The 24,663-nt window shown below is 39.3% G+C and overlaps 4 protein-coding genes across 5 annotated transcripts; 1 reads left to right on the top strand and 3 right to left on the bottom strand.

Annotated features, from left to right (window-relative positions):
• Nucleotides 1-1,741: 1,741 nt before the first annotated feature.
• On the bottom strand, nt 1,742-4,331 carry LOC126785016 (alcohol dehydrogenase class-3). The gene is made up of 8 exons (XM_050510581.1): nt 4,076-4,331; nt 3,555-3,601; nt 3,133-3,458; nt 2,753-2,835; nt 2,593-2,668; nt 2,317-2,474; nt 2,083-2,244; nt 1,742-2,003 (listed from the first exon to the last, which is right to left on the bottom strand). Exons 1-8 carry the CDS (start codon nt 4,244-4,246, stop codon nt 1,887-1,889), a joined length of 1,140 nt encoding a protein of 379 aa, XP_050366538.1. The 5' UTR covers nt 4,247-4,331; the 3' UTR covers nt 1,742-1,886.
• A 2,306-nt stretch (nt 4,332-6,637) lies between these two features.
• On the top strand, nt 6,638-7,568 carry LOC126784565 (uncharacterized). The gene is made up of 2 exons (XM_050510029.1): nt 6,638-6,929; nt 7,050-7,568. The coding sequence occupies exons 1-2, from the start codon at nt 6,808-6,810 to the stop codon at nt 7,258-7,260; spliced, it is 333 nt and encodes a 110-aa protein (XP_050365986.1). The 5' UTR covers nt 6,638-6,807; the 3' UTR covers nt 7,261-7,568.
• Nucleotides 7,569-8,589: 1,021 nt separating this feature from the next.
• Nucleotides 8,590-15,207, bottom strand: LOC126805512 (uncharacterized). Of its 2 annotated transcripts, XM_050532287.1 has the most exons (15): nt 15,014-15,207; nt 14,159-14,317; nt 13,902-14,018; nt 13,724-13,808; nt 13,198-13,306; nt 13,031-13,098; nt 12,815-12,934; nt 12,214-12,736; nt 11,787-12,087; nt 11,361-11,561; nt 11,202-11,262; nt 11,011-11,124; nt 9,956-10,069; nt 9,725-9,849; nt 8,590-8,997 (listed from the first exon to the last, which is right to left on the bottom strand). In XM_050532287.1, the coding sequence occupies exons 1-14, from the start codon at nt 15,091-15,093 to the stop codon at nt 9,766-9,768; spliced, it is 2,136 nt and encodes a 711-aa protein (XP_050388244.1). In that variant the 5' UTR covers nt 15,094-15,207; the 3' UTR covers nt 8,590-8,997; nt 9,725-9,765. The 2 variants fall into 2 exon arrangements, with proteins under 2 accessions (XP_050388244.1, XP_050388243.1); XM_050532286.1 differs by having other exon boundaries at nt 8,592-8,997; nt 11,787-12,736.
• Nucleotides 15,208-16,762: 1,555 nt separating this feature from the next.
• LOC126805513 (WD repeat-containing protein WDS homolog) lies at nt 16,763-20,310 on the bottom strand. The gene is made up of 4 exons (XM_050532289.1): nt 18,928-20,310; nt 18,719-18,820; nt 17,321-17,956; nt 16,763-17,181 (listed from the first exon to the last, which is right to left on the bottom strand). The coding sequence occupies exons 1-4, from the start codon at nt 19,570-19,572 to the stop codon at nt 17,014-17,016; spliced, it is 1,551 nt and encodes a 516-aa protein (XP_050388246.1). The 5' UTR covers nt 19,573-20,310; the 3' UTR covers nt 16,763-17,013.
• Nucleotides 20,311-24,663: the final 4,353 nt, after the last annotated feature.

Below are 24,663 nucleotides of genomic sequence, written 5' to 3'. Positions count from 1 at the left end.
TGTTGTGGTTTGGTTGGTATGGTTTCAATGCAGGTTCTTTTATCAACATATTGAAGGTTTATGGCGAGAGTGGATCTTCCTATGGACAATGGAGCGCTGTGGGACGGACCGCCGTGACAAGTACCTTGGCCGGATGCACTGCAGCACTGACTACACTCTTCGGGAAGCGCCTGCTCTCCGGTCACTGGAATGTCATTGATGTGTGCAATGGCTTGCTTGGCGGGTTTGCAGCTATCACATCTGGCTGTTCTGTGGTTGATCCTTCGGCAGCAATTATTTGTGGGATTATAGCTGCTTGGGTGTTGATAGGGTGCAACATGCTTGCTGAGAAGTTGACGTATGATGACCCTTTGGAGGCTGCACAGCTTCATGGAGGGTGTGGGACTTGGGGGATTATATTCACGGCCTTGTTTGCCAAGAAGGCTTATGTGAACGAGGTCTATCCGGGGCACCCGGATAGGCCATTTGGGTTGTTTATGGGCGGCGGTGCTAAGCTGTTGGCTGCGCATTTGGTGCAGATTGTGGTGGTAGCTGCGTTTGTGAGTGTGACAATGGGGACATTGTTTTTCTTGCTGCACAAGTTGAAGCTGTTGAGGATTTCATCGGAGGAAGAAATGGCAGGCGTGGATGTGACGAGTCATGGAGGATTGGCTTATGTATATAGTGAAGAAGGTGCTATGAAATCTGGTTATATGGCGTCTAATGGAGGTCCGAATGTTTAATTTGATGATTTTAGCTAGTTAAATATATATTCTACATGCATGTAAATATTTGTTTCATTTGGTACTAGTTTATGAAACATGTGGTAGCTGGACTCTGTTTAGATGCATTGGATCTTCATTTAGCTTCAGTTTGCTTAGTTTGTGTCAATGAGGTTGTTGAGGTTAAGTAGAATATAATTATGTTTCCTAATAGTCTAACTTATGCTCATGTGGCTTGACAAGATGCTCTCCTCAGTTGGGATTTGTAGGATTTCTTCGCAATGAAAAAGTGCTATCTATCAACCCGTTTACCCAGCATACCCATAGAGATGGGAGTGCCGAAGGAGTACTTGTATACATTGTGTATCGTTCATGGTTTGTAGCATAATGTACCAAAACAAGGTGTCGTTGGTTGTAGATTGAAAACACAGCAACTCCTCAAGTAGTACGTCCTAATCTTCAATCCGCAACAACACGAGTTTGGCATTGCAACTTCTGAACTTGGCGCAAGCTTTTCCAGCACCTGCAAGGCTGCCGCTCCTTGGTTTCAGTCACTTGAGCAGTAAAGCCCTCAGAGGCTCTCATGTGCAGCGTTATACAGTAATAGCCATTGATTTATTTGCAGTTATAGAAACTTAACAAGACACTCAATGACAGAATCCTTGCATTAGACGAACATCTTGCTCCAGGAGGTGTCTTACCTCTCTTCAAAAACAAAAGAGAAGTAAATGGTTGTACTGACTAATTAAATAGCAAAATGACCCAGGGAAATTATAAGATGATGGAACATTTATGTGAGATTCTGCTAGAAGGAACATATGACAATGAAGGATGGCCATTCAGCTTTTCACTTCTTCAACAATGCCTAAAGTTTTATAATTTTCTGATAACTTCTACGGTCTGTTCGGACTATCAAGAGTTCAAGACTGTTCAGCTTCAGCAGCTGCTATCATCTATGTATGAAGACCGGCAGAAAGATTAATCGCGACTAAAAATAAATCATAACATTAAACCTCTTTCAATAGGTAATAAGGCTAATATCCAGTGAACCAGCAGGGATTTTACTTATAAAAGCAGCAACATCCGGTTATTTTGGAAGAGTTATCAGTAAGAATGATACATACAAAACAGAATAGAAAAATGCAACATAAGTTCCATCCCATGAGAAACTTGAATTACGCAATCTTATGCTTCAGTAGAAAGCACACACCGAAGGCATCCCCCTTCATGCATCAAATCAAATGCCTTGTTAATCTCCCCAAGAGTCAAAGTGTGGGTGATGTATTCATCAACTTTGATTTCCTGCAACAAGAGAGCATAACGTTCAAATTCATTTCCTTATTGCAATTGACAATGTTAAACACTACCAGACTGAGTTTACCTTCTTCAAGTACTTCTCTACAAGCCAAGGCACCTGTGAGCGGCTCTTGAAACCGCCAAAGGCTGTTCCCTTCCACACACGACCAGTCACCAGCTGAAAGGGACGAGTTGATATCTCCTGCCCTGATGCTGCAACACCCACAATAACCGATGTTCCCCAACCCTGCAAGTTTTTCAAGTGACATCAAGATTTGTTTTGTAAACAGTAAATCAATCCACCAATCAAAGGGGTTACCTTATGGCAGCACTCCAAGGCAGCCCTCATCACTGAGACATTCCCAATGCACTCAAAGCTATAATCAACACCACCATCAGTGAGATCAACTAGGACCTGTTGGATTGGCTTCTCATGGTCCTTTGGATTCACAAATTCAGTAACTCCAAAATTCTTTGCTGCAAACAATACATGTAATCTTTAGAGCCTTCACTATGAAACAACCGAACAAGTTTATAAAATTAATAAATCATGATTTACTGTATAAAGTTCTGAACTTCAGATTTACGTTTTTACCTACATCAAACTTCTTGCTATCAATGTCAACACCAATGATTCGTGATGCACCAGCTGTTTTGGCACCCTCAGCGACCTGTCAAGTCATGACAACTAGTCACCCTCACAATTCAGAATTCCAGCATAAGATTAAGAAGCTGAAGGTCCCATGGAAACTTACTGCAAGACCAACAGTTCCAAGGCCAAAGATAGCAACAATTGACCCCGCTTCTACTTTTGCTGTGTTCCAAACAGCTCCGAGACCTGGAATTTCATACGTTTGAGTAAACAAATTGGAAGGAAAAGAGAAGCTTTACGTTTATCATACATACAAAAGATTCATAATATCAACATATAATTAAAGCATCCTCTTTAAAGCTACAATCTTCTATTTCTTTCTTTTTTTTCCCCTATAAAACAGCCAGGAAGCTTCGAAGGACAGAAGAGATGAGCATGAACATTGTATGAAGATACACTTCTAAAGTTTATATGCAAGCTGAATTGAGATGTATGATTATATCCAAAGGTGAAAATCTAGACACTAATTAGAAAAGTTCTTACCAGTAGGAACACCACATCCAAGAAGGCAGACTTTCTCTAAAGGAGCTTTTGGATCTATCTTTGCAACACTAACATCATGAACAACGGTGTACTGGCTAAATGTTGAGGTTCCCATAAAATGGTAAATAGGGTTTCCATTTATAGAGAAACGGCTCTGACGATCACTCATCATAACTCCAACTCCAGTGGCAGCACGTACTTTTCCACATAGATTTGTCTTCCCAGATTTGCAAAACTTGCATTCCCCACATTCAGCCTGGTAACAAGGGATGACATGGTCTCCTGGCTGAACTGTAGTAACACCTTCACCAACACTTTCAACAATCCTGCATTTAGTCCCCAACAGCCACATATTTTAACCAAACACTAAAAAAAAATGTTGATGTACAATTCAGCAAACATTGATATACAACTTAACATACCCTGCAGCCTCATGACCAAGAATGCAAGGGAAGAGACCTTCAGGGTCCTACAAGGAAAATGAAGTGAAATCAGCATTTATATTTCCCCTCTAGATAAAACTGCTGATGAACTAGACTACTTTTCACTTTCATACTAGATTCAAAACAGGGGACCATCTTAATTTGCAAATGCAGAGCAGAACCTATCAATAAAATGCTGACTTACTAGAAAATGTATGGCCCTAATAGTGGGGGTTCCTCCTAGCACTATAAAGAATTTCCTTGTTATATGATACTATCACAATTAAACAACACACATGCAATAGGATAGCTTCAATTTTAATCCAATGCCTAAGTCCCCCATTTTCCTTAAACTCAGATTTACGCACCTAACATTAGTTAGGTCAGATTAAAATCTAGAACAAATATATTATCTTTCACCAAATAGAGATTACTTCTAAATGTAACAAAGTTTGAAACTTTACCGAAGCTAGTGGCAGAATTAACAAGATAAGAAGGTAAAATTATTGGGTAAGTTTTACCTTGCCGCCCCAGGTATAAGCGTCGGTGTGGCAGAGAGCGGTGTAGAGAATCTTGACGCGGACCTCTCCGGCCTGGGGCGGAGCGACCTGAACGTCTTCGATCACGAGAGGCTTGTTGGGTTCCCAGGCCACCGCAGCTTTGCAGGTGATCACATGACCTTGAGTCGCCATGGATTTGACTATCACTCAAAACCACAAAACCAAACAGAGAGAAAGAGAGAGATAAACAGACACAACACGAAGTGAGGGACCGAATGGAGTAGAGTGATTAGTGTGTGTGGTGTGTGTGTGTGTGTCTTGACTGTAACCTGGACCCGGTTCTGGTTGGGCTATGGGTATTGTTTTGGCCTGCAACCAACAAAAATTAATAGGGTGTGGGTACAACCACTACTTTCTTTGCCCACAAACAAGGTTATCATGAGTCGCCATGACTTCATGACTTTGTAGTTAAAGGTTTCTCATACATACTTTTCAATCACATTTTGGTTTGGTTCAATTCCTTGATTTCATATGAGTGTATCACTTTTATACTACAAAGTGATATGTTATTACAAAGATGGTCCTAAAAACTAAAATCAACCGATATGTGAAAAATATACTTAACTACGCTTCGTTTCAACATTTAGTATTGCTGGAGCCTCTCATTTAATATAGTCGTTGATGATCATTGTTTGTGAGCATTATAAATTCAAATCAAATCTTGACTGACATCTTACGATATATTTGCTTGTGTGATGGATTATCGATATTTCTTGATTCTTTTCTTCCATGGAGAGTTATAGGGATAAACACTTCTTATGATCATAAGCCTAGCTAATACATCATAAAGAGATCAAGAAATTGAGACATTCCCACTAGCCAACTATGATGTTAGGACCTGCACTTCTTGAGGATCGATGGTTATTAAATTTGAAGAAGGTGAAATGTCATTTGTGAGTTGAGGTTTTTCTCGCACCTAATACTTTAACCTAGTAGAGATTTTATTTGTTTTTCTAATAATTAAATATACATGCAAATTAGGACGGATTAGGATTGAATTTGAAGTTAAAGTCATACATCAACGGCTAATATTCATGTAAAACATAAATAATAGCGGTTCGCGACCTGAAAAAAAGTCCGACTACGAGTGCTAGATGATAATTCTACAAGTCCTACAATCGGAAGCCCCAAAAAGGCAAAAACCATGACGATGATGAAAGAAGAATGCGGTAGCGTACGTGACGCCTAAACTAGACGTGTATTGCTACAGATGATTCTTAAATTTCAAAGTTGTGTGCTCATGCGTGATCTGTTTCCTTATGTTTCTTTAAAGCCACCAAAACGTGCATACACAATTAACATTTTAACAATATGCACAATAAATCACAGTTTGCAATGTAGCCACCAAGTCAAATTCCATGTCCCTGAATGAGACACCTCTTGCATAACTTGGAGCCAACAACTCGATGATTTTGATAATCTCTTGAGGTTCCCTCTATAAATCCAAATTATGCAGCCAAGATTGAAATAGACTTTGATTCATATATTAGATGTATAATGCGTGACAAGTATACATGAATTTATAATTTTCTGTTGAAGAAAGCCGTAATGGCTGTCCCTTTAACATTGGGTCGCCCTTTCATTTTAAACAACTGACAAGTTATATGTTTTTTGCATAATGCGATTCAATAACTAGAATCAAATGGCCAGACATTTTATTTAACTCACGTACCACTACATCAGTAAGCTGCGACATGTCGATCAAAGCTCGAGTCGATGAGGAGTGGATAATGTGCACGTGGGGGTGGCACGTGCAATGTGTTGTTGTTTGGGGAGGAAGGGGGAGGAAGGGGGAGGATATGGACGGTGCAAGCCAGAAAAGGGCCTGACAGTAGCTATGTCGGTATCTTCAAGATTTTTGATTCCCGGTCAAACTGCGATATGGACCATCCACTCATCACTTGCCACGTATTACCTGTCTGTTAGATTTTCAGTCTAGCTCTTGGGACCAGTCAAGGACATTTATACGAGCCTAAAATGCATGTGAACAAATTAGAAGCAAAAAAAACGAACTGTTAATATCAGATGTTACGTGACATCAATAAAATGTTGACTGCCTCAGATTTATATCAAAACAACCGTAACATTTGAATAGTGCAACGCATGATTTCATCTACTTGTAAGTTTAGAGAAAGTTTGGTATTCTAAATTTGAAGCATGCTCGAATTTGAAAGTAAAGAATGAAGATTACCATTAGCTTGGAGTTGGGGGGGAGGATTAGGGTTCTTAATTTGCTAACGCAACTGATAACATTAATACAATATATAATGTTCTGATTTTGAAATGAAGACTCAAACTTGTGATGTAGCGTAGCGTGAGAGTAAGTGCTATACCAGTTGCACCCAATTGCAAATACAAGCACCGAAAAATATAATTAGTGATTATGATATATACATAAAGGCGCATGTGAAAATTATGGTAAGTCAATGGAAAATACTTAATGAAGGGTGAGGGTTAGAGAGAAGAAGAAGACTAGCTGTCCTTCTCTTCCATCCTTTCTCTATATATTAAGCTTCCTTATCCTTCTCCTTCCCTCTCTGTAAATAGATTCCTTTCCCCCCTTCTCCTACATCCCCCACAATACCTTCAGCTTTTGTCTACAAACCCAAAACAAGAAGAAGATATTATTCCAATCCTAACAGTTCCACAAGTACTGCGTGCAGGGATATCGATAGCTAGCTCTTTGTTAAACCATGGCTGCAGACTATACATGCTCTTCATCTTCATCTTCTTCTTCCTCAAACCTAAGAATCACAGTTGAGAAGAACCCTTCTGAGTCTCGCTTATCTGAACTGGACATCAAGTGCTGGCCCAAGTGAGTCTACCTCCCTCTCTCTCTCTCTCTCTCTCTCTCTCTCTCTCTCTCTCTCTCTCTCTCTCTGAGACTGTACGTGAGTTGTTCATAGTATATATAATTAAGGGCGTGTTTTGATAGATGGGGTTGTTCTCCTGGGAAGTACCAGCTGAAGTTTGATGCAGAGGAGACGTGTTACTTGCTCAAGGGGAGAGTGAAGGCATACCCTAAAGGGTCATCGGAGTTCGTCGAGTTCGGAGCCGGCGACCTGGTTACGATCCCAAAGGGACTGAGTTGCACTTGGGACGTATCAATTGCTGTTGATAAACACTATAAATTTGAATCATCTTAACTATTTTAGTATGCAATCTTCGCAGATCATTGTCTTCCATCTCTGTCTGATATAGATTTTTTTTTCCGAGTTTTTTTAGGTTCGAACAAGAGTGAATCTAGCTAGTAATCTCTCTTTGTTCTAGCTAGAGAGGTAGTCAAAGAAAGGGTAAACGATTAGTTAATGAACTAATCCTGATTAGTAGCTTTAATGTACCTTTGACCAGTCAAACTATATAGTTTCTCTTTTGTTGTTATTAGAAAATGCAAGTAAAAAGGAATTCTTTTGTGTAGCCAATGATTTGGACACCATTTCTCCCTTATGTCCTATACTTTAATCGTCTTTCCTTTAATTTTGGAACTAGGTTTCGTTGCCTTTTTACCTATTGCTCATTACTTTAAACTATCAACTTCCCCGACGTTGAAAATATTGGTCACTGTGACGCTAATTCAAATCGGACGTACGTTAGTTTGAAGCCTTTTAAGGCAAAAGCAAAATAAGATCTAACGTTGAAACTTTATGTTCTCTGTTGTTATCAAGAAATATAGCTCAATTAAGGTGTACGCATAATGTGAGCAACCATTGAAGCTTCAGGTTCTCTATTGTTATCAAGTAAAATAAAATACATACGGTTGAAATTTTGGCTTCAAATTTGCGAGAGATGAATTGATTGCCCACCGCTGATGGTGCAAAGGTATTTTTACCGTTTAGAGTTCATTAGAGCAGTGCATAAAGAGAAGAAAAATAAATCAGTAGTAAGAATATTTTTGAACTATAGGTTAATTGAGCGATCACTATTCTTCTAATCAGTAAGACCATGATTTAAGATTTAGTCCTAATTACCTTTTTAGCAGTTGAGTGTCAGGTGCCGTCCGATCTGGTCAAACAGTTAGATCGGACGGTGCTCAGCTGCTAAAAAGGGATCGGGCTGTTAGGGTTTATCTTAAGATGTGATGAGAATGGAATATATGTACCCCATGTCGTCATGTCTGTGTTTGGTTTGGCATTATTTAAGGGTTTTCTTATTCTGGCGGAGGAGTTGGTACCAGTCAAAAGGACCAAAAGTTTGTCTGGATAAAATTGCTTCCTGGGGCTTCGGATCCCATCTCATCCACCTTTTTTGTTTGCTTAGCTGGATGATGCTGTTCTCCCTAGTTTGTTCTCATCCCATGACTCATTCAACAAACCAGACTCAGCACGCGCCGCTGCGCACCACCTCCAACTGTTTTCTGCTCACATTATTCCTGGGTTGCCAAGCCACCGGATAGTACATTCGCAATTGCCGAACAGCCGGATATTACATTTTCGACGATGAAACGGACAATGACAGAGATTATAAGTCTATTATTGTAATGCATAAGATTAAAAGAAAAGGTTTATCACTGTAACGCACACTACTGTTTCAAATCAGCAAACAAAGGCTTCCGAGATATGGATTCATGGTGAAAATTCTTTAACAGGCTACGTGGAAAAGAGGAGTGATTTCGAATGATCACAGATATTCAAACAAGTTTTTTTTTTCCTTTTCTTGTTCTTTATAATCTGACATTGTTAATATATGTACATGAATCTACCATGTCCCTTTCTATCACCCACCCATGGATTCATAAACACCACCATTCGTTTAAATGGGGCTGACTGCTTCACCTTTGATGGGGTTAACCACATCATCTTGCTTTGCACTTCAGAATGCGCGTTTACTGTATGTGCAGAAGCTCGTTAACAACGCACATTCCAATATCTACATTGTCGTGGATCCTACAAACACCATTCTCCATAAGTTCCAACATAAACAGAGTAGCGGAAGGGGGATGAGATTTAATCTCAAAATAAGAGTTTATATTTGGTGAAGATTATATTTACACAAGTAACATATGAACTAAAGTCATGCATGAAAGCTGCAAAAAGAGATAGTACAGTGTTATGGCTTTTAGAATTTCAACAAACAAAAGAACTTGGGGTGTTTCCCCCTAGCCTCGACTTTACTCATCCAATATATCATACTGTATACTAGCATGTCCCAATCCTGCCAATGCTTTAATTTCCATCTATTTAAGGGACCTGTGTCCAATCATAATTTTAAACATACTAATGTGCCAAGGGCCTGAAAATTCTCATCTTTTCTGCTTTCTTTTTATAATGTGTAGATGAGTATTTAGTGATAGGTCTACAAAACAAGTTTGTTATATTGCAACAATGGCAAGATTAAGTAAAATTGGTATTGTTATGGGGAAAGTTACCGCTGGCCATTAAGCTAAGAGATAAGGGTGCAACCATGCAAGTGTTAGATATGGATCTTATCCATATCGAGATCCACATCTAACATCTAACATTTACATGCTTCTCTTGATATTTCGTAAATATCATGGTAAAACCCACTTTCTTGACAGTGGATGAAACCAAGCTCTTGCTTCAATTGTAATGCGGACATATGCAGACACCAAACTAAAACATACTTCAATAACAGACACCTTAGAGAACTCACCAAGAATTATATAAATGAGGAATGTAACACAACCTCGCTCACTATACCAGGAAAGCCATATTTTCCTCTGTAAAGCAGTTTCGACCTTTGACACTATCAAACTGGAGGACTCTAAGCTTCCCTTCCTGTTACATATATCATGTTCACATTGCAAATGAGAACACACGTTAAAGAGGAACCAAGAAAGGAAATAATAATAATTGCAAGATTTCTGGGGAATCAGAAGCACACCTTGGTTCCATAAGCCAGACCACCACCAGCAAATGGATGAAAGCAAGCAACATTAACCTCATCATCTGCACTAGGAAGTACTTTCACGAGTTCCATATCTGAAACTCTGTAAACCTACAATAAAGAAAGAGATATGATGATTGACACGCAACAAATGGAACACTGATAACAGTACTATATATCAATGTTTTAAAAAACAAAGGCGTACCCCAAGGCGTTTTCTTAAGAGCATTGAGCCTTAAAACTTGAGGCGCATAAGGCGTAAGCCAACCTTATGTTATAAAAAATTAGTAGTTAAATGTGTAAATATATAATTATACACATACAAAAAGAACAAATATACATAAGAACTTACCAATTTATTGCATTTAAATATAATGAAATTCATAATCCCAATGTTTTAGATAGTTTTCATCAAATTAAACACGTTATATAAATAAATATAAAAATATACCTAAAAAAATTATTTTCTAAGGCGTAGTAAAATGCGTAAAAGGCGTGAGAAAAGTAACATAAGGCGTAAAAGGCGTAAGCTTTTTAAGCCTTAGTGCCCAGACCGAAAAACAGAGGCGTTAAGTAAGTAACCTTAAACTTTTGAAGCCTTAGGCGAGTCTTGAGACGAGTTTTTTAAAACATTGCTATATATACCCAGCAGGATCTTGCTGAAACATGACTAAATCAGTGAAAAGAAAAGGCTAACCCTTTCATTTTTTTTGGTCTCAATCAAAACTCAACAAGAACCGTTTACCCCCAACATCTCTGAGGGTATAGAAGTTTCCCTCATAATAGCTGACAGTAAAATAAAGAAAATTCTAAACAGTATTACACATACCCATTAGTATCCTGCTGAAATACAACTAAATTTAAAATAAAATAAAAAAAACTGTGAAGCACCTCTATTTTTGTCTGAATCAAAAGTCGTCAAGAATTGCAAGGTCTAATCAACTCAGAGGTTTTTAGACTTAAAGATTTCCAGGTTTATTCTTTATAAAAAGTTATGTCATATATATTTACCAACGTTTGTACTTTCACAAAGATTTCAGGTCAAGAATTACCTCAAGAACAGTATAAATAGGTACTGTTGATTCACCGTCAATAACGATACTTTTAAGAAGAGAGCCGTGACGCCGACCATAAGCAATTAATATATGCTCAGACGTGGGTGAAAACTGCAGGCACATCATTATATAAGGGATCAACTCAAAAAAAATCTGCAGAGAGGAGGCAAGATTTCTACCAAACTAACCTGGATCGAAGTCAAACAATGTGCAGCTCTAATAGCCCGTGATGCAAGTATTAAACCAAATCTGCAATAGAAAATGAACAACACATAAACACAATATATAATGTCGATAACGCAATATAGATAAGAATTAAGTAGTTGTATTAAGGACTAGTATTTTACGTTGCCTCCTCAAGCGAATAAATGCGAAGCTCATAAATGACTTGGTGGGCTGAAATTGGATGCCGCGTTGGGGATGTTGCAATTCCAGAATCTTGATGAACTACGCTTTGTAGTCCAGGTTCGGCTTCCATATCAGGAAGCATACATGCAACACAGGCAGCTAAGAATCTCCCACAAGGAGAGAAATGAGTGCCCATTTCGCTGCAAAATAGAAAGTGGTTCAATTGCGTATACATTATGATGAGCTAAATAGAAACATTTCACAAAATGCACTCGATAAATAGTGTAAAAAGGTATGGTGACGTAGGCCCATAGAAATTTGTAATCTACTCATTGAAGTCAGATGAGTGAAAATATGTCATAACTACTGAGCCTTAAACGACAAAAAAAGGAGCCCGAAATGAAATGTCATGAATGTCCACATACCTGCAAAGAACAGCATGAGGAATGGTTAAGCGGCATCTTTCATCAGTTAAAGGAGCAGAGGGACTTTTTATGTCATGCAACCATACACTTAGCTTAACAGTGCATGGTAACTCTGCAGCTGCTGTGGCAGCCAGTGATGTAGTAACTTCAGAATGGATTCTGCTAATAATGGGATGAACTTCATTCCCATTATGCAGGGCACTTACGATAGCGGCACTATCCCCAGATTCCGGTACTGAGAAGCGAAAATGCAAACCAGCTCCTCTAGAAACCCCAGATAGGCTGGTGCTTCCTTGCATTGCTAAAGCAGGTGTCAGAGGTGGTGTTAAATTAAAATAACAATTATGTTGGCCCAAAGTGTCAACCCCAACACTGTTAAGAGGAACCATTGAGGGATAATTGGCTTGACTTTGACCCGTTAACCAACCTTGGAGAAAAGGAAGCTCCCAAAATGCTGGATCTCTATAATGGAAAATATAACGAAGTTGTCGAGGTTCAGCAATTGATATATTTTCAGGCAGTCTATCAATAGCAGCATCTACACTAATAGAGTTTTCAGGCTGGCTTTGCCCTACAGCATGCATCTCATTGGTTTCCATTGCATCATTGAGATGAGAAAAAGATGGAACTGATGGAAATGACTCCATGGGAGAAACAGTGCTATTCCTCTGCTCTGTTGCATTTACATCTGATTCGAACTGGCGTAAGGTAGATGTGACTTGCACGTTACTTGAACCAACATGCACATCACCCCGCAATTCTATTCTTGGATCATCTACAGATTGTGATACAAAGACGAAAGGCAAGGACATATGTGGCAATTCAGCAGCCAAACTAAGGTGTTCATTAGAATGAACGTTTGCCATGAAAACAGCAGGAGAAGGATATTGCGAGTACCCTGAAGATGTCGCTGGTGTCATAAAGGGATCTGAAGAGTCAAGATCATTGACCTGCATATCAGTTTAATAATGTAACCTATATGATAGGTGACTCTGAATAATTGATTAGATAATGTTTGGGGTATTCACCTCAGCAGTCAGAAGAAATGGAGCAGCTTGAGGGTGAAAATGCACTGCTCTAAGTGAACGAGATGTTTTCAATATAATGTCTGGTGATGAATGCAGCTTTTTGTAGTTCCATACATACACCTTAACAGGAAATTGACAAAGTATCAAATAACAAGCTCATAACTCACCATCAAGGACTGTAATATATTAAAGGTCCAATATAAAAAGAGCTAACACCTTGTGTCCTGATGCAACAACTAAGAGTTCCCCTGTAGCATGAAAAGCCATGGATGCAATTGGTCGATCTGGGATCAAAGTCAACCGAGATACATACTATTAATCTCAATTGGGAATAGAAAATACATGGCTACTAATGAATTGCAAGTTTTTGGGTTTGAACTTACGAAAGTCACGTGATCCTATACACTCAGATGTGTCAAGATCCCACAAGCGAACTTCGTGATCCAAACCCCCACTAGCAATTATTTCTGGTTGCGAAGGGTGGAACCTCACCTGTAAGCATTACATTAGTTAATTCCACATTTTAACTTGAGAATGATAATCATCAGTAACACATGATGGAATTATTATAGAGAAAAAGTAGAGCTCAAACTTCAGTTTCACTCCTAATTTCTTAGAGTAAGCCTAAGCACTTGCAGCAACTAACATGTACACCTAACTGTTTAATAAGACTATACTTAGATGGTAAACCTGTTGATTGTCATGCGTAGGTTCAATAACTGTGATAACACTATTTACTTCATATGTAAATTTTAAGCAACTTCCTTCTAGGCATTTCTGTAAATAGAATAAAAAATCCTTTTCACTATGGTCTTCATTGACTAGTTGCAAATATTAATGTTGCATAAGGCATATACTATAGGAGATCAACCATAAGTAAGTGTTTGCAACTGTATAAGACAAGCTTACCACCCAAGGTGTCCTCCTATGGCCACTCAAGACTTTCAAGCACCTTCCAGTTTGACAATCAATTATCTTTACAGTGTGGTCACCACTGCAAGAGTCAAAAGATTGAAAACAAAATATTCAAATATAGGCCAGTGTTCAAATTTCAAGTTAAGAGGAGAAAATGAATTAGGTAACTTACTGTGTAGAGGCAACCATTCTTCCATCAGGACTAAATGCTGCAGCAATGGTTGACCTTGGAGGAGGCACTAAATTACAGTACCTGGCTGACAACTGACGCAGTGACGCTGCTTCAACCCTGAAAGAACAAGATGTAGATTCAATAAAACGGTAGCATCTCTGACAACATATATAGAACATACATAAACCCTCGTGAACCTCCTACCCTCCTATGTATAACTTAATAATACAGCTAAAAGATGAAAGAACTCATGGTACCATGAAAGAAGGCCACGCTTAGCATCTAGTGTTGTTTGGCACTCAGGGACAGCTGAAGAGGAACCAGCTTTCACTTTAGGAGTTTCTTTCCACAAGCTTCTAGGCAAGTGCTTTGCTCGAGGAGAAATTTCTCTCCCTTTTATCAAGCTGACTACATTCCTGTTCCAAACATATTAAGAACTTTAATCAACCATAACATTCTAAGATTACATATAAAAAAGAGGATTTTTGATATAAAAAAAAATTGAATTTCAAGCTTACAGATTACACTATTGATCAGACCTTAAAATTTCAATCCCTTGAGCTTATAAATATCAACATATAAATCTACAATCAACGAACTAGTATGTTTCAATAATAAAGGAACACAACTTCTTCTATTTTCTAGGCTTTCAAGAGTCCAACTGAAATCTTTGTCGCAAAAGCGACATGCAGTCCAATGGATCTTTAAGACTGATCTTTTGGGTACTTAATCCTGAACATCGGGTTGAACTATAAACTAGAACATGATTTTCATCACAAAAACCGATTCAACTTCTTAAACCAACAAATTCATCATCAAACTGAAGCTTCTTCTGAGCTACACAACTCAGATTCAACAATGCCATGAAACAAAGCTTCATCCACGGCAGGCAAGTCAGGCAACCAACACATATTATATATATATATATATATATATATCATCTATATAAGAGAGCAGACTGGATTTTAAGCTGTGCAAGCATCAATCTGAGCTCACAGTTTCTAGAATTAAATGCATTTCAGCCAATTACAAAAATGCGCATAGATCGAATTGAGAAAATCACACACACACAAAAAGCAGCGCGTAATAGATAGAGGATTCCGAATTCTGACCTGCAGCGATGCTTTTCGGCCGGCGACGTGGACCGATCGGACGGCGGTGAAGGTTCCGTCATCATAAGATCGGACTTCATAGAGTAGAATTAATAGAGAGAGAGAGAGAGAGCTGTGTGAAATCAACCGTGGACTCAATTTCGCCGGCGTGGAATTCCGTGAAATCTGAATCCAACGGGAAAATGGAGGCTCGGGCTCTCCGTGGAAGAAGAAGAAGAAGAAGAGAACAGGGGTCTCTTCCTCTCTTTTCCTATATTGGTAATCCTTATAGATTTACGAAATTGTCCCTCTATATCGGTGCAAACTATGAAATTTGAGGGGGCATTTTCGACGGTGCATGCTATGACACGTCGGACAGGTGATTCTTTTTTAATAATCTTGAAGATTAGTTTTTGATATCTTCGATTCTTCATCTTCATCTTCATTCCATCAACAACCATCTATTTTTGTTGATTTTTAGTTGGACATTTAATCCAGCGACACCAATTTCTAAAATAGTAGGAGGTCCGTGAGTTCGATTCAAGATTTTTTTTTGTTTTGATAAAAAAGTTCTTAGATTTAATAAGCTTGCATTTTAAAAGGGTCAGTGACCAAAGCTTCTGTTTTCAACACAAGAAGAAATCATATCCGCACAAAAAACTCTCTCTCTCTCTCTCTCTCTCCACAAAATCTTGCTCATCCGACGGCCCTCTGAAGCGACGTAGGCTCAGGCCTCGTCGATGAGAGGCGAGTGCAGCCGGACGGGTCCTTATTGAGATTGGTGTTTGTTTTTCATCATGGATAGCATAGAACTATTTTGATGCAGACTAAGCGAAAGGGGAACCGTTCAGTTCGAGAGATCTGGGCTCTCAAGGATGCTGAGTCTATGTTGAACTTTTGTTTGTGTTTTTAGTTGTTTATCTTCTTCTTTTTATTCCATAGTAGTTGATAATAGTTAGCATAACGGCCACCATATGTGGGTTATTCCGACGCAGATTCTGATTGGTGGCAGCTAGAGTTTGCTTGCAAATAATTTAAGCTTTGATCATATCCCAAGTTCTCTAATTTATGTTTTCTGCAATTTACTTTTTATTGATGTTGTTTATTTCAATTTCTTGAGAAGTAGGAATGAGCAGTCTCAGATTGAGCACTTTTGGTGCCATGTTTGTCTTGGGTTGGTGGCGAGTACCTTACATTGTCAATGTTGAAAAAGTTTCGGTGGCAACATATTGGGAAAATTATTTGTATTAAAATTTTATGACTCAGTTTGAGCATTATCTTCCTTGTATATTGCCAAAATTGTAAAGTAAATAGAGGTGTTAAAATTGCACTCTTTGCTAATTAGGGTTTAATAGAATACTTCAGTTGTTTAGTTGATATATATTATGTGATTTTAAGATGTTCTCTGCTGAATTGCTGTAATTTAAGGTTAAGGCTCTATGTCGCCCTTGTATACCGTTTCACCGTTTCAGCGCTGCTTCTCAAAAAACAGCTTGCATTTGTGCAGAGTCCACCCACCCTAACTCGCATTTACATGTGATGAGGCGATGAGCTACATTTTTGGGTTACATTTAAATGTTGCAACTTCGACAAAAGCTTTATGCAATTTTGGTAATTTTGATTTTAAATCACACAACCTAACCTGGACCAAAATGCTACTGTCCCAACAAGAATTGGGTCCTGCAGATACACAACAAGCTGAGAATAGGAAAAGCAGAGAACCAATGAGTTCATCACTTAGGCCCCCATTTCTCTGATCAAAAGATCACAGATGCAAATCTAGAGCAAAGCTCACAAACTGTTATTTGTATAGCATGAAAAGGCAAAGTACTGAGATCCAGGTTACATTGTTGTAAGTATTTATGGTGACTAGCAATTGCAATAGCCACAGTAAAAAAGAAAGAAAAAAAAACGGATCTACCAAAATTTTCAAAACAAATTTACAAATTCATCAATGAATAGGAAACTATAAAGAACAAGAGCTATATATACACAGGTTCAGAAACTGGAACATGACCAGTTCAACTCTTTTTAGTTACACTAGATCCCCATATGCGAATAGTATTATCATCACTAGCTGATGCCAGCATTTGAGGTCTCCTAAGATTCCAACTCACACAGTTCACAGTCATTGAATGCCCGCACAAAACCTCAATTGGCCTAGAGTTTCGCCGATTCCAAATGTAGACCTATAGTGGATGGTAATAATTAACTTGTGAGAACCCATATGTACAAGAATGATTTGAATATCCCATTCAAAAAAGAATAATCATAATATATGTAAGGGGAAAATCTGGAAAATTATTAGAACTGCAGAAGCAAGTGTACCTGTGAGTTCTCACTCCCGCTGGCGATAAATGTACTATTAACCCCACCAAAGCATGAGCGTATTACGTACTTGCTTTGCCTATGACCCATAAACTTCAGTGGCTTCTCCATTTTCCCAGCAACATCCCACATATGGATCTCCTGGCTATTGAGGTTGACGATAAAGAACTCACTATCTCTAGAAATTGATAGGGAGGTGATAGAATGGTCTTCAGAGATAACTCGCTCAGCATTTGTGTCCACATTTAAAATGCGAATTTCTTTATCAGAGAAAATGCTGATAAGATTTTCCCCATTCGGGGTGACAGCAAGATCTAAAATCTTGGGCATCCTCATGCCTCTCCACGCTTTTAACTCGTTGCCATCACAATCCCACATGTAGATACCTTTTTCAAGGTCAGAACTGCCACACACAAGTCTCTTTGAGTCAGGAAACCAAGCACATGAGCTGACGACAAAGCCATGATCTCCAAATGTATGCTTGCATGAACCTGTTTCCACATCCCATAGCTTGAGGACTTCACCATTTCCACATGTGAGCAACTTTGTGTCATCAGGACTCCATGCCACAAACGATACTGGATTATGGTGACTACGCAGGGTATGTCTTAATACCAAGCTGTAATCTTCCAGTACCTGATACCGAAAGGTAGAATTAATGTCAGAGACCCTAGCAACCGTAGCATCTTTTACGTCTTGGACAGAACGATTAGATACCAAATATTACGGTCAACTTCCAGTTAGTATCTGATTTCATCTTCTTTTTTCGCCATTCACCCAATACTAACTTAGCATTCAATTTATACATCTTTGATTGAATGGAGATACAATAATTAACAAAAATTAAGAACCACATATTAGGACCCTATATAGCAGATGTATCCAGTTTGCATTGAACATAAGGTAACAATGACATAGTATCTAGCAACAATATAATCATGCATCTGTCCATGTGGCAATATACAACTTTGATGGACATATGATAAGAATATATTTCTTTTAATGCATCTCTCTTGCCCCAAACAGCAAAGTTTTACTTCCCCCACACATTTGGTAGATTTTGGAAGCAAGATATTAATAATATTACGACAAAGCTTTACATATTCAAATATTAGGTTAACGTATTAATTAATGTGCAAACAGTTCTGGACTAACAATTAATGTTTTTTTTAATATGTTTTTAGTGATCGGGACTTTTCTGAAGCAATTCTAGCACACTAAATGAATATTTAACACACGATCTTATCCCTGCAGAGTGCAGACTAGACTTTCACAGAATAAGTACACTACTTGCCTATCTAGGTGAAGATAACAATCAAATAAGACTTTAGCATGAAAGCAATATTAATGACTTGAATAAACTTCTAACGCAAATTACAACATACAATGCAATAATACCTTCCATATGATGGCTGTGCAATCACTTGATGAAGAAGCTAAGTACTCCCCATTATGAGAAAATTGTACAAACCAAACTTCGTTCTTATGTTCAGTCAATATCTGCATTAGTGACAAACAAGTGTTCAGTTGTATCTCAGGCATCCAGTACAAAAAGGAAAATAGAAACTAGAATAGTCTTGAAAACAGAAGCTCAGGGCAAATCGCACCTGTACTGTCTCAGTAGGGATCTGATCCCTACTGCACAAATGGTCTGCATAAAGTGAAACAGGACCCGAAAAATTATGATACATACATGGATTGATCTGGGTCGAGACAGCAGTTTCCACCAGATATTCCAACCTGCGCGGGGGTATTATAATTGGTGGAGGCAGCAAATCTTCCAATTCTTGCAACAGCTTTTTGCGCTGTTCACAAACCTCAATCTTGTCTGTCTTATCCTGCTGCATATCCTTTGAGAACAGGATACTGTGAGCAAGGTTATGAACCTTATCTCTTCCCACCTGTAATGCTGAAACCTCTTTCCGCAAAATGTCTAAAGCCAACTCGTCATCCCCACTCTTCGTGTACTCCAAAAGTGACTGCTTCAATACCAGAAACAAAGCAGCAGCTCTTGTTTCTTCACTCAAATCCGTAATGCCATTAATGGTATCAATACTACCATTCCAATTGCCGCTTAATATCTTTGATTCCAACATCTGAAAATAATCCGATTGGCAAGCAATGCCAGACTCCAACTCTAAGCATGAAGCAGACTTCCCATATCCAATCGAATATAGGCACTGAATTATAATTCTTACAAACTCATGCTTCTTTATAAGGCCTTTTGGCCCAAGCCTAAGCGAACCCTCCATCGAAATCCAACTTTGGCTAATCCAGCCACTGTCTTTCTACCCTTTTATATCAATTTCTTCCACCAACCATTACAAAACAGACTCTATCCAAATTTAGAATATTGGTTCCAACTAAAATCTCATTACAATGACTAACTCCTCGATTGTCTCTACAGTTCTATATCCACATACCCAAAAACAAAAAAAGAGAGAGTAACTATGGCTCTGCACAAAAGCCAAAATAGGGCCTAAACCTCAAAATCTCTATTGAAGCACAAAAAAGCATTAAAAACTGAGCAAACTCCACAAAGAGACATACCAAAGCTCCGAAATTCACAACGCCCAAAAGTCCTTGTGTTCAATGAAGCTATCCAGTAAACACATAGCCTCTGTATGGATGCAAACCAATAGGAGCCCAAAACTGTAGGTGACGTAGCTTCAATCTCTCAATAACCAAAACCTCAAAATTGGATTGAAAACGAGATTGGGATAACGTGAGGATACATAAAGACACCCCAGATGAGCAAAGAATTCAATACTCAAACTTTACGGCAAGAAATGAATATAGGGAAGGAATATTACGAACCCAGAAGAGCTCTTGAGTTTGAAAACGAATAAACAGAGATGGGTCTGTGGTAATTAAGAGAGAGAGAGTGATGAAACTGATGGAGAATAAGGATGAGAGGAAGAGTGATGAGAGAAGAGACAAGTGGGTGATGAATTAGAAGGCAGTAAGGAACAGTCAATGAGATGTTTAGTACACCCAGGATAGAAGAAAAATGGTGACAGAAGCCAAGATCTAATGCAGTTATGCAGGTAGCGCACGTCGTCGTTTTTGATCCCAGATGGAAAAAGAAAGAAAATCCATAATTATATATACCGCCTAACACCTGCCTAACCACCGCTTTACTTTGCGACTGTTTGCTTGCCCACACGCCCACACGCTTAGGCGTTTAGTTTGCGACTATTTTCCCGCTTAGGCTTCCCCCTACACACCCTAGGCGCCTAGTATGCCTTGATATGTTCATAATGTGCCATACTTTTCAGCCTCTTACTTGTGATATCCATGTCTATTTCTTCATGTTTTTAGTTCTTTTACTTAATTTGATGTCTTGTAGGTGTGAAGAGCAAATTTGAGGAGAAAGTAAAAAAACAAGAGGAAAAACATTGAAGAGGAATTCATGATGCTGACAGTAGTAGCCTCAGCATAGAAGCCAACTTTGAGGATCAAACTATATTGACTTAGAAGGAACCAAAGATCGTGTCTTATATCAAAAGAAATCCTTGGATGTTTACTTTATGAAGAATTTTACGGATCGTGATTCTTATATTCCTAAAGGGAGATATGACAGTTTGAGTACAAGCAGTTCAGGTTACACGCGAATCTGCTATGTGTTACATGAGCTCGAGTTTTGAAAGCCTGAATAACTTGGCAAAATTCCAGGGAAATTAAGACATCATTGTGGACTGTCTAAGAACCCAATCCATATGGCCATAGAGTTTTAGGCGTGCTACATTACCTTATTGGAGTCACAATTCTTAAAGCCTAAAGCAAGAAGTAAAGGATGCATATATATATAGAAGATTTTGACAAGGCACATGGAGCAGACCATTCCATACCAGACTTGCACCAGGGATGCTGCCATCACAACGTCCCTCCATCTTCATTCAATTAGAGTGTTTTTATGTTTTTAAGTATATTAGCTATGTTTTCTAAGAACATGAGTATCTAAACTCCCTTTATAAAGTTAGGATGAGTCCCTAGCATGATGATTTACGACTTTGATGTTTATTTAATGGATTTCTGAATTTCTTTTAGATGAATGCTTGATCACTATTTGATTTGTATGTTTTATGTTTAAGTTCTTGGATTGATCACATAGGGTTTTGCATATAGTAATTTGAAGATAATTTTGAAGCAGAGATGCAATATAATTTATGTAGCTTCTTGTGATTAAGTGTGGTGAATTACATTGTTACTCGAGAGAGAATGATGGTTTGTTTCATTTCTTTGTTTTCTAGAGCGTAATGAGTCATGCATGTTAAATTTATACTTGAGAATGATAAACTGCATAACTAGGATATACGACCTTTACCCAAGAGGGAGAGCATCATACACTTAAGAAAAACTACGGTCTAGTGTATCTGAGAATGACATAGATACGAAACTTGTCATCTAGAGAGCATATGTTAGTTGCATCAAGACGTATATATGATTTCTTGTGGTTGATTGACTTGATTTCGACACCCTAGGCTCATCATCATCATATATTTACTCATGATTTTTAGACTTATTGTGTTCTCGATTGTTTCACATTCGTTAGCTTTGTTTTCCAGTTATTTTCGTGTTCTATCAAAGTCTTTCAAAACCCAAAATCATAAGAACAATTTTATTTCAAGTCACTTAGTTTGTTTTCGTCCCGTGTGTTTCTTGCTTTGTGTGTTTTTAATCGTGAGTAATTTAGGTTTTCATACTTCGAATTAAGCTAATCCTCGTGGGAACGACAACCCCTCTCTTACATACACTATATTACATCCACCCTATATACTTGCAGGAATCACATCATGCCTAGTCTATGTTTTTTTTGACATTGAACAAATTCTTCAAATCCCTTTTTTTAATGAACGACGATTTGTCATTGATAGAAAATGTAGAAGTACAACATAAAAATTATCCACCCATATTAGGGTTTTGTCAAATTAATGGAACCATGCGAAATAAACTAAACAAAGTCTAGCAATCTCAATGCCATAAACCCTAAACTTGGAATCTGTGGAAAAAATAAAGATTTGTGAGACGAGTGTCACGAGCTTACTCTTTTGCTATGCAACTCGTGCGGCCTTAGCAGCTCCCTTATGCTAAGTCAGCCTTACTCTCGCAAATGCCCTGCTAGAACAATTGAAAGGCAAAGAAGAATATCTCGAAAGAGAACTTATATTGAACAAGAGAGAACTTACAAGTATGCTTGATAGCTTGCTTGATTACTTGATGGTGTAAATGAGAGGGGTGCCTTGCTATTTATAGGCCTCCTCATCCTACTTTACAAGTTCTAGATACTTCTAGGACTATGTATATTCTAGATAACTCTCCTTGAGTCTATCCAAATCTACAAGGCTAGAGAGTTCTAGATGACTCTCCTTAAGTCTATCCAAATCTATAAGACTTTGAGATTATCCTTGAGTGTTCTAGAGGATTCTTGAATAGTCTAGTTCCACTAGCCTCTCCAAGGTTCTAGAGATTTCCGGAAATGTCCCAAGGCTTCTTGAGACTTCTAACATCTTCTAGGTTCTTCCAAAGGGTTCCACCATATTCCGGACCCGCCTAGAATGCTCAAGGTAAAATTTTGCTTAAGTTTGGCGGGATGTGACATTCTCCCCCACCGGATCCCGCGATGCCCTCATCGCGCTTCATTGTATTGCTGGATCATGTCCTTGAACTGCCAAAGCGTATCCTCGGACTCCCAGCTTGCTTCCGTATCGGGCAGACCTCGCCACTTGATGAGGTACTCTTTGTAACTTGGTACGCCTCGACGTCGAATGACCCGATCTGCGAGCACTTCATCGACTTCCTTGTCGAAGTTGGTGATTACCGCCGTTGGTGCCCGATGCGATATACCCCTTGATGGGTCTTCCTCGTCCTCATTGTATGGCTTCAACATACTCACGTGGAAGACCGGATGTATCTTTAACTTGGGCGGGAGGTTGAGCTTGTATGAAACTTTGCCTATGCGCTTGATCACCTCAAACGGTCCTTCATACCTGCGGATCAAGCCCTTGTGCACCTTCCTAAAGGCCTTGAACTGTTGCGGCAAGAGTTTCACAAGTACAAGGTCGCCTTCCTTGAACTCGACATGCCTCCTCTTCTTGTCTGCCCACTTCTTCATCCTCTTGGCAGCCTTGTGCAACGCCGCTCGAGCTAACTCTGCTTGCTCGTGCCATGACTTGGCAAACTTAAATGCGGCTGGGCTCTTCCCTTCATAGTGAGTGGCAAGGGATAGAGGGGTAGTAGGCTGCTGTCCCAAAACGATCTCAAAAGGACTTTTGTTGGTGGCCTCACTTTGCTGCAGGTTGTAGGAAAACTGCGCCACATCTAGAAGCTTGGCCCAATCCTTTTGATTGGCACTCACATAGTGCCGTAAGTATAGCTCCAAGAGAGCATTGATGCGTTCCGTTTGACCGTCGCTTTGTGGATGGAAGCTTGTTGAAAAGTTCAAATCTGACCCCAACATTTTGAATAGCTCCGTCCAAAATCTCCCCGTGAAGCGCGGGTCTCTGTCGCTGACAATGTTCTTTGGAACTCCCCAAAGCTTGACTACATTGCGTAGGAATAGCCTTGCTGTCTCCTTCGCGGTGCAGTCAGCTGATGCGGCCATGAAGGTTGCATACTTGCTGAATCTGTCCACTACCACTATGATGCTCCCAAACTGCTCGGACTTCGGCAGGCAAGTGATGAAGTCCATAGAGACACTCTCCCATGGTCTCTCGGGAATGGGTAAAGGGTCTAGCAAGCCCCCCGGCTGCTGCTGAACTATCTTGTCTTGTTGGCAAACTAGACAAGTCCGCACATACTCTTCGACCCCGTCCCGCATCCTTGGCCAATAATACATGGACTTTAGCAAGGCAAGTGTGCGTTTCATACCTGGGTGGCCGGCCCATTTGGAATCATGACACTCCTTGATTAGCTCCCTTCGCAAGCTTCCCCACTTTGGTACGTAGATGCGGCGGCCTGTTGTATAGAGAAGGTCGTCGTCTAGCCAAAACCTCCGAGTTTTGCCTTCTTTTACTAAGGTGATGAGGCTTTGTGCTTGAGGGTCTACCCTTAGTCCCTCCTTGATCTTGCTTAGCAATGGGCTAGTGACTTGCGAGATGCTTGCAAACTCCGTCTTGCGGCTTAGTGCATCCGCTACCACGTTCGCCTTCCCGGGTTTGTACTCCATGGTGTAGTCAAATTCCGCCAAGAAGTCTTGCCACCTTGCTTGCTTTGGACTTAGCTTCTTTTGAGTTTGGAAGAAGCTTGTTGCTACATTGTCGGTCATGATCACAAACTTGGTCCCAAGCAAGTAATGTCGCCACACTCGAAGGCAATGGATGATGGCAGTCATCTCTTTCTCT

The sequence above is a fragment of the Argentina anserina genome, chromosome 2 (genome assembly GCF_933775445.1).
Source record: "Argentina anserina chromosome 2, drPotAnse1.1, whole genome shotgun sequence".
NCBI classification, from domain to species: Eukaryota; Viridiplantae; Streptophyta; class Magnoliopsida; order Rosales; family Rosaceae; genus Argentina; species Argentina anserina.
The sequence above is the reverse complement of the archived record's forward strand: the minus strand, read 5'-3'. Positions and strand labels throughout refer to the sequence as shown.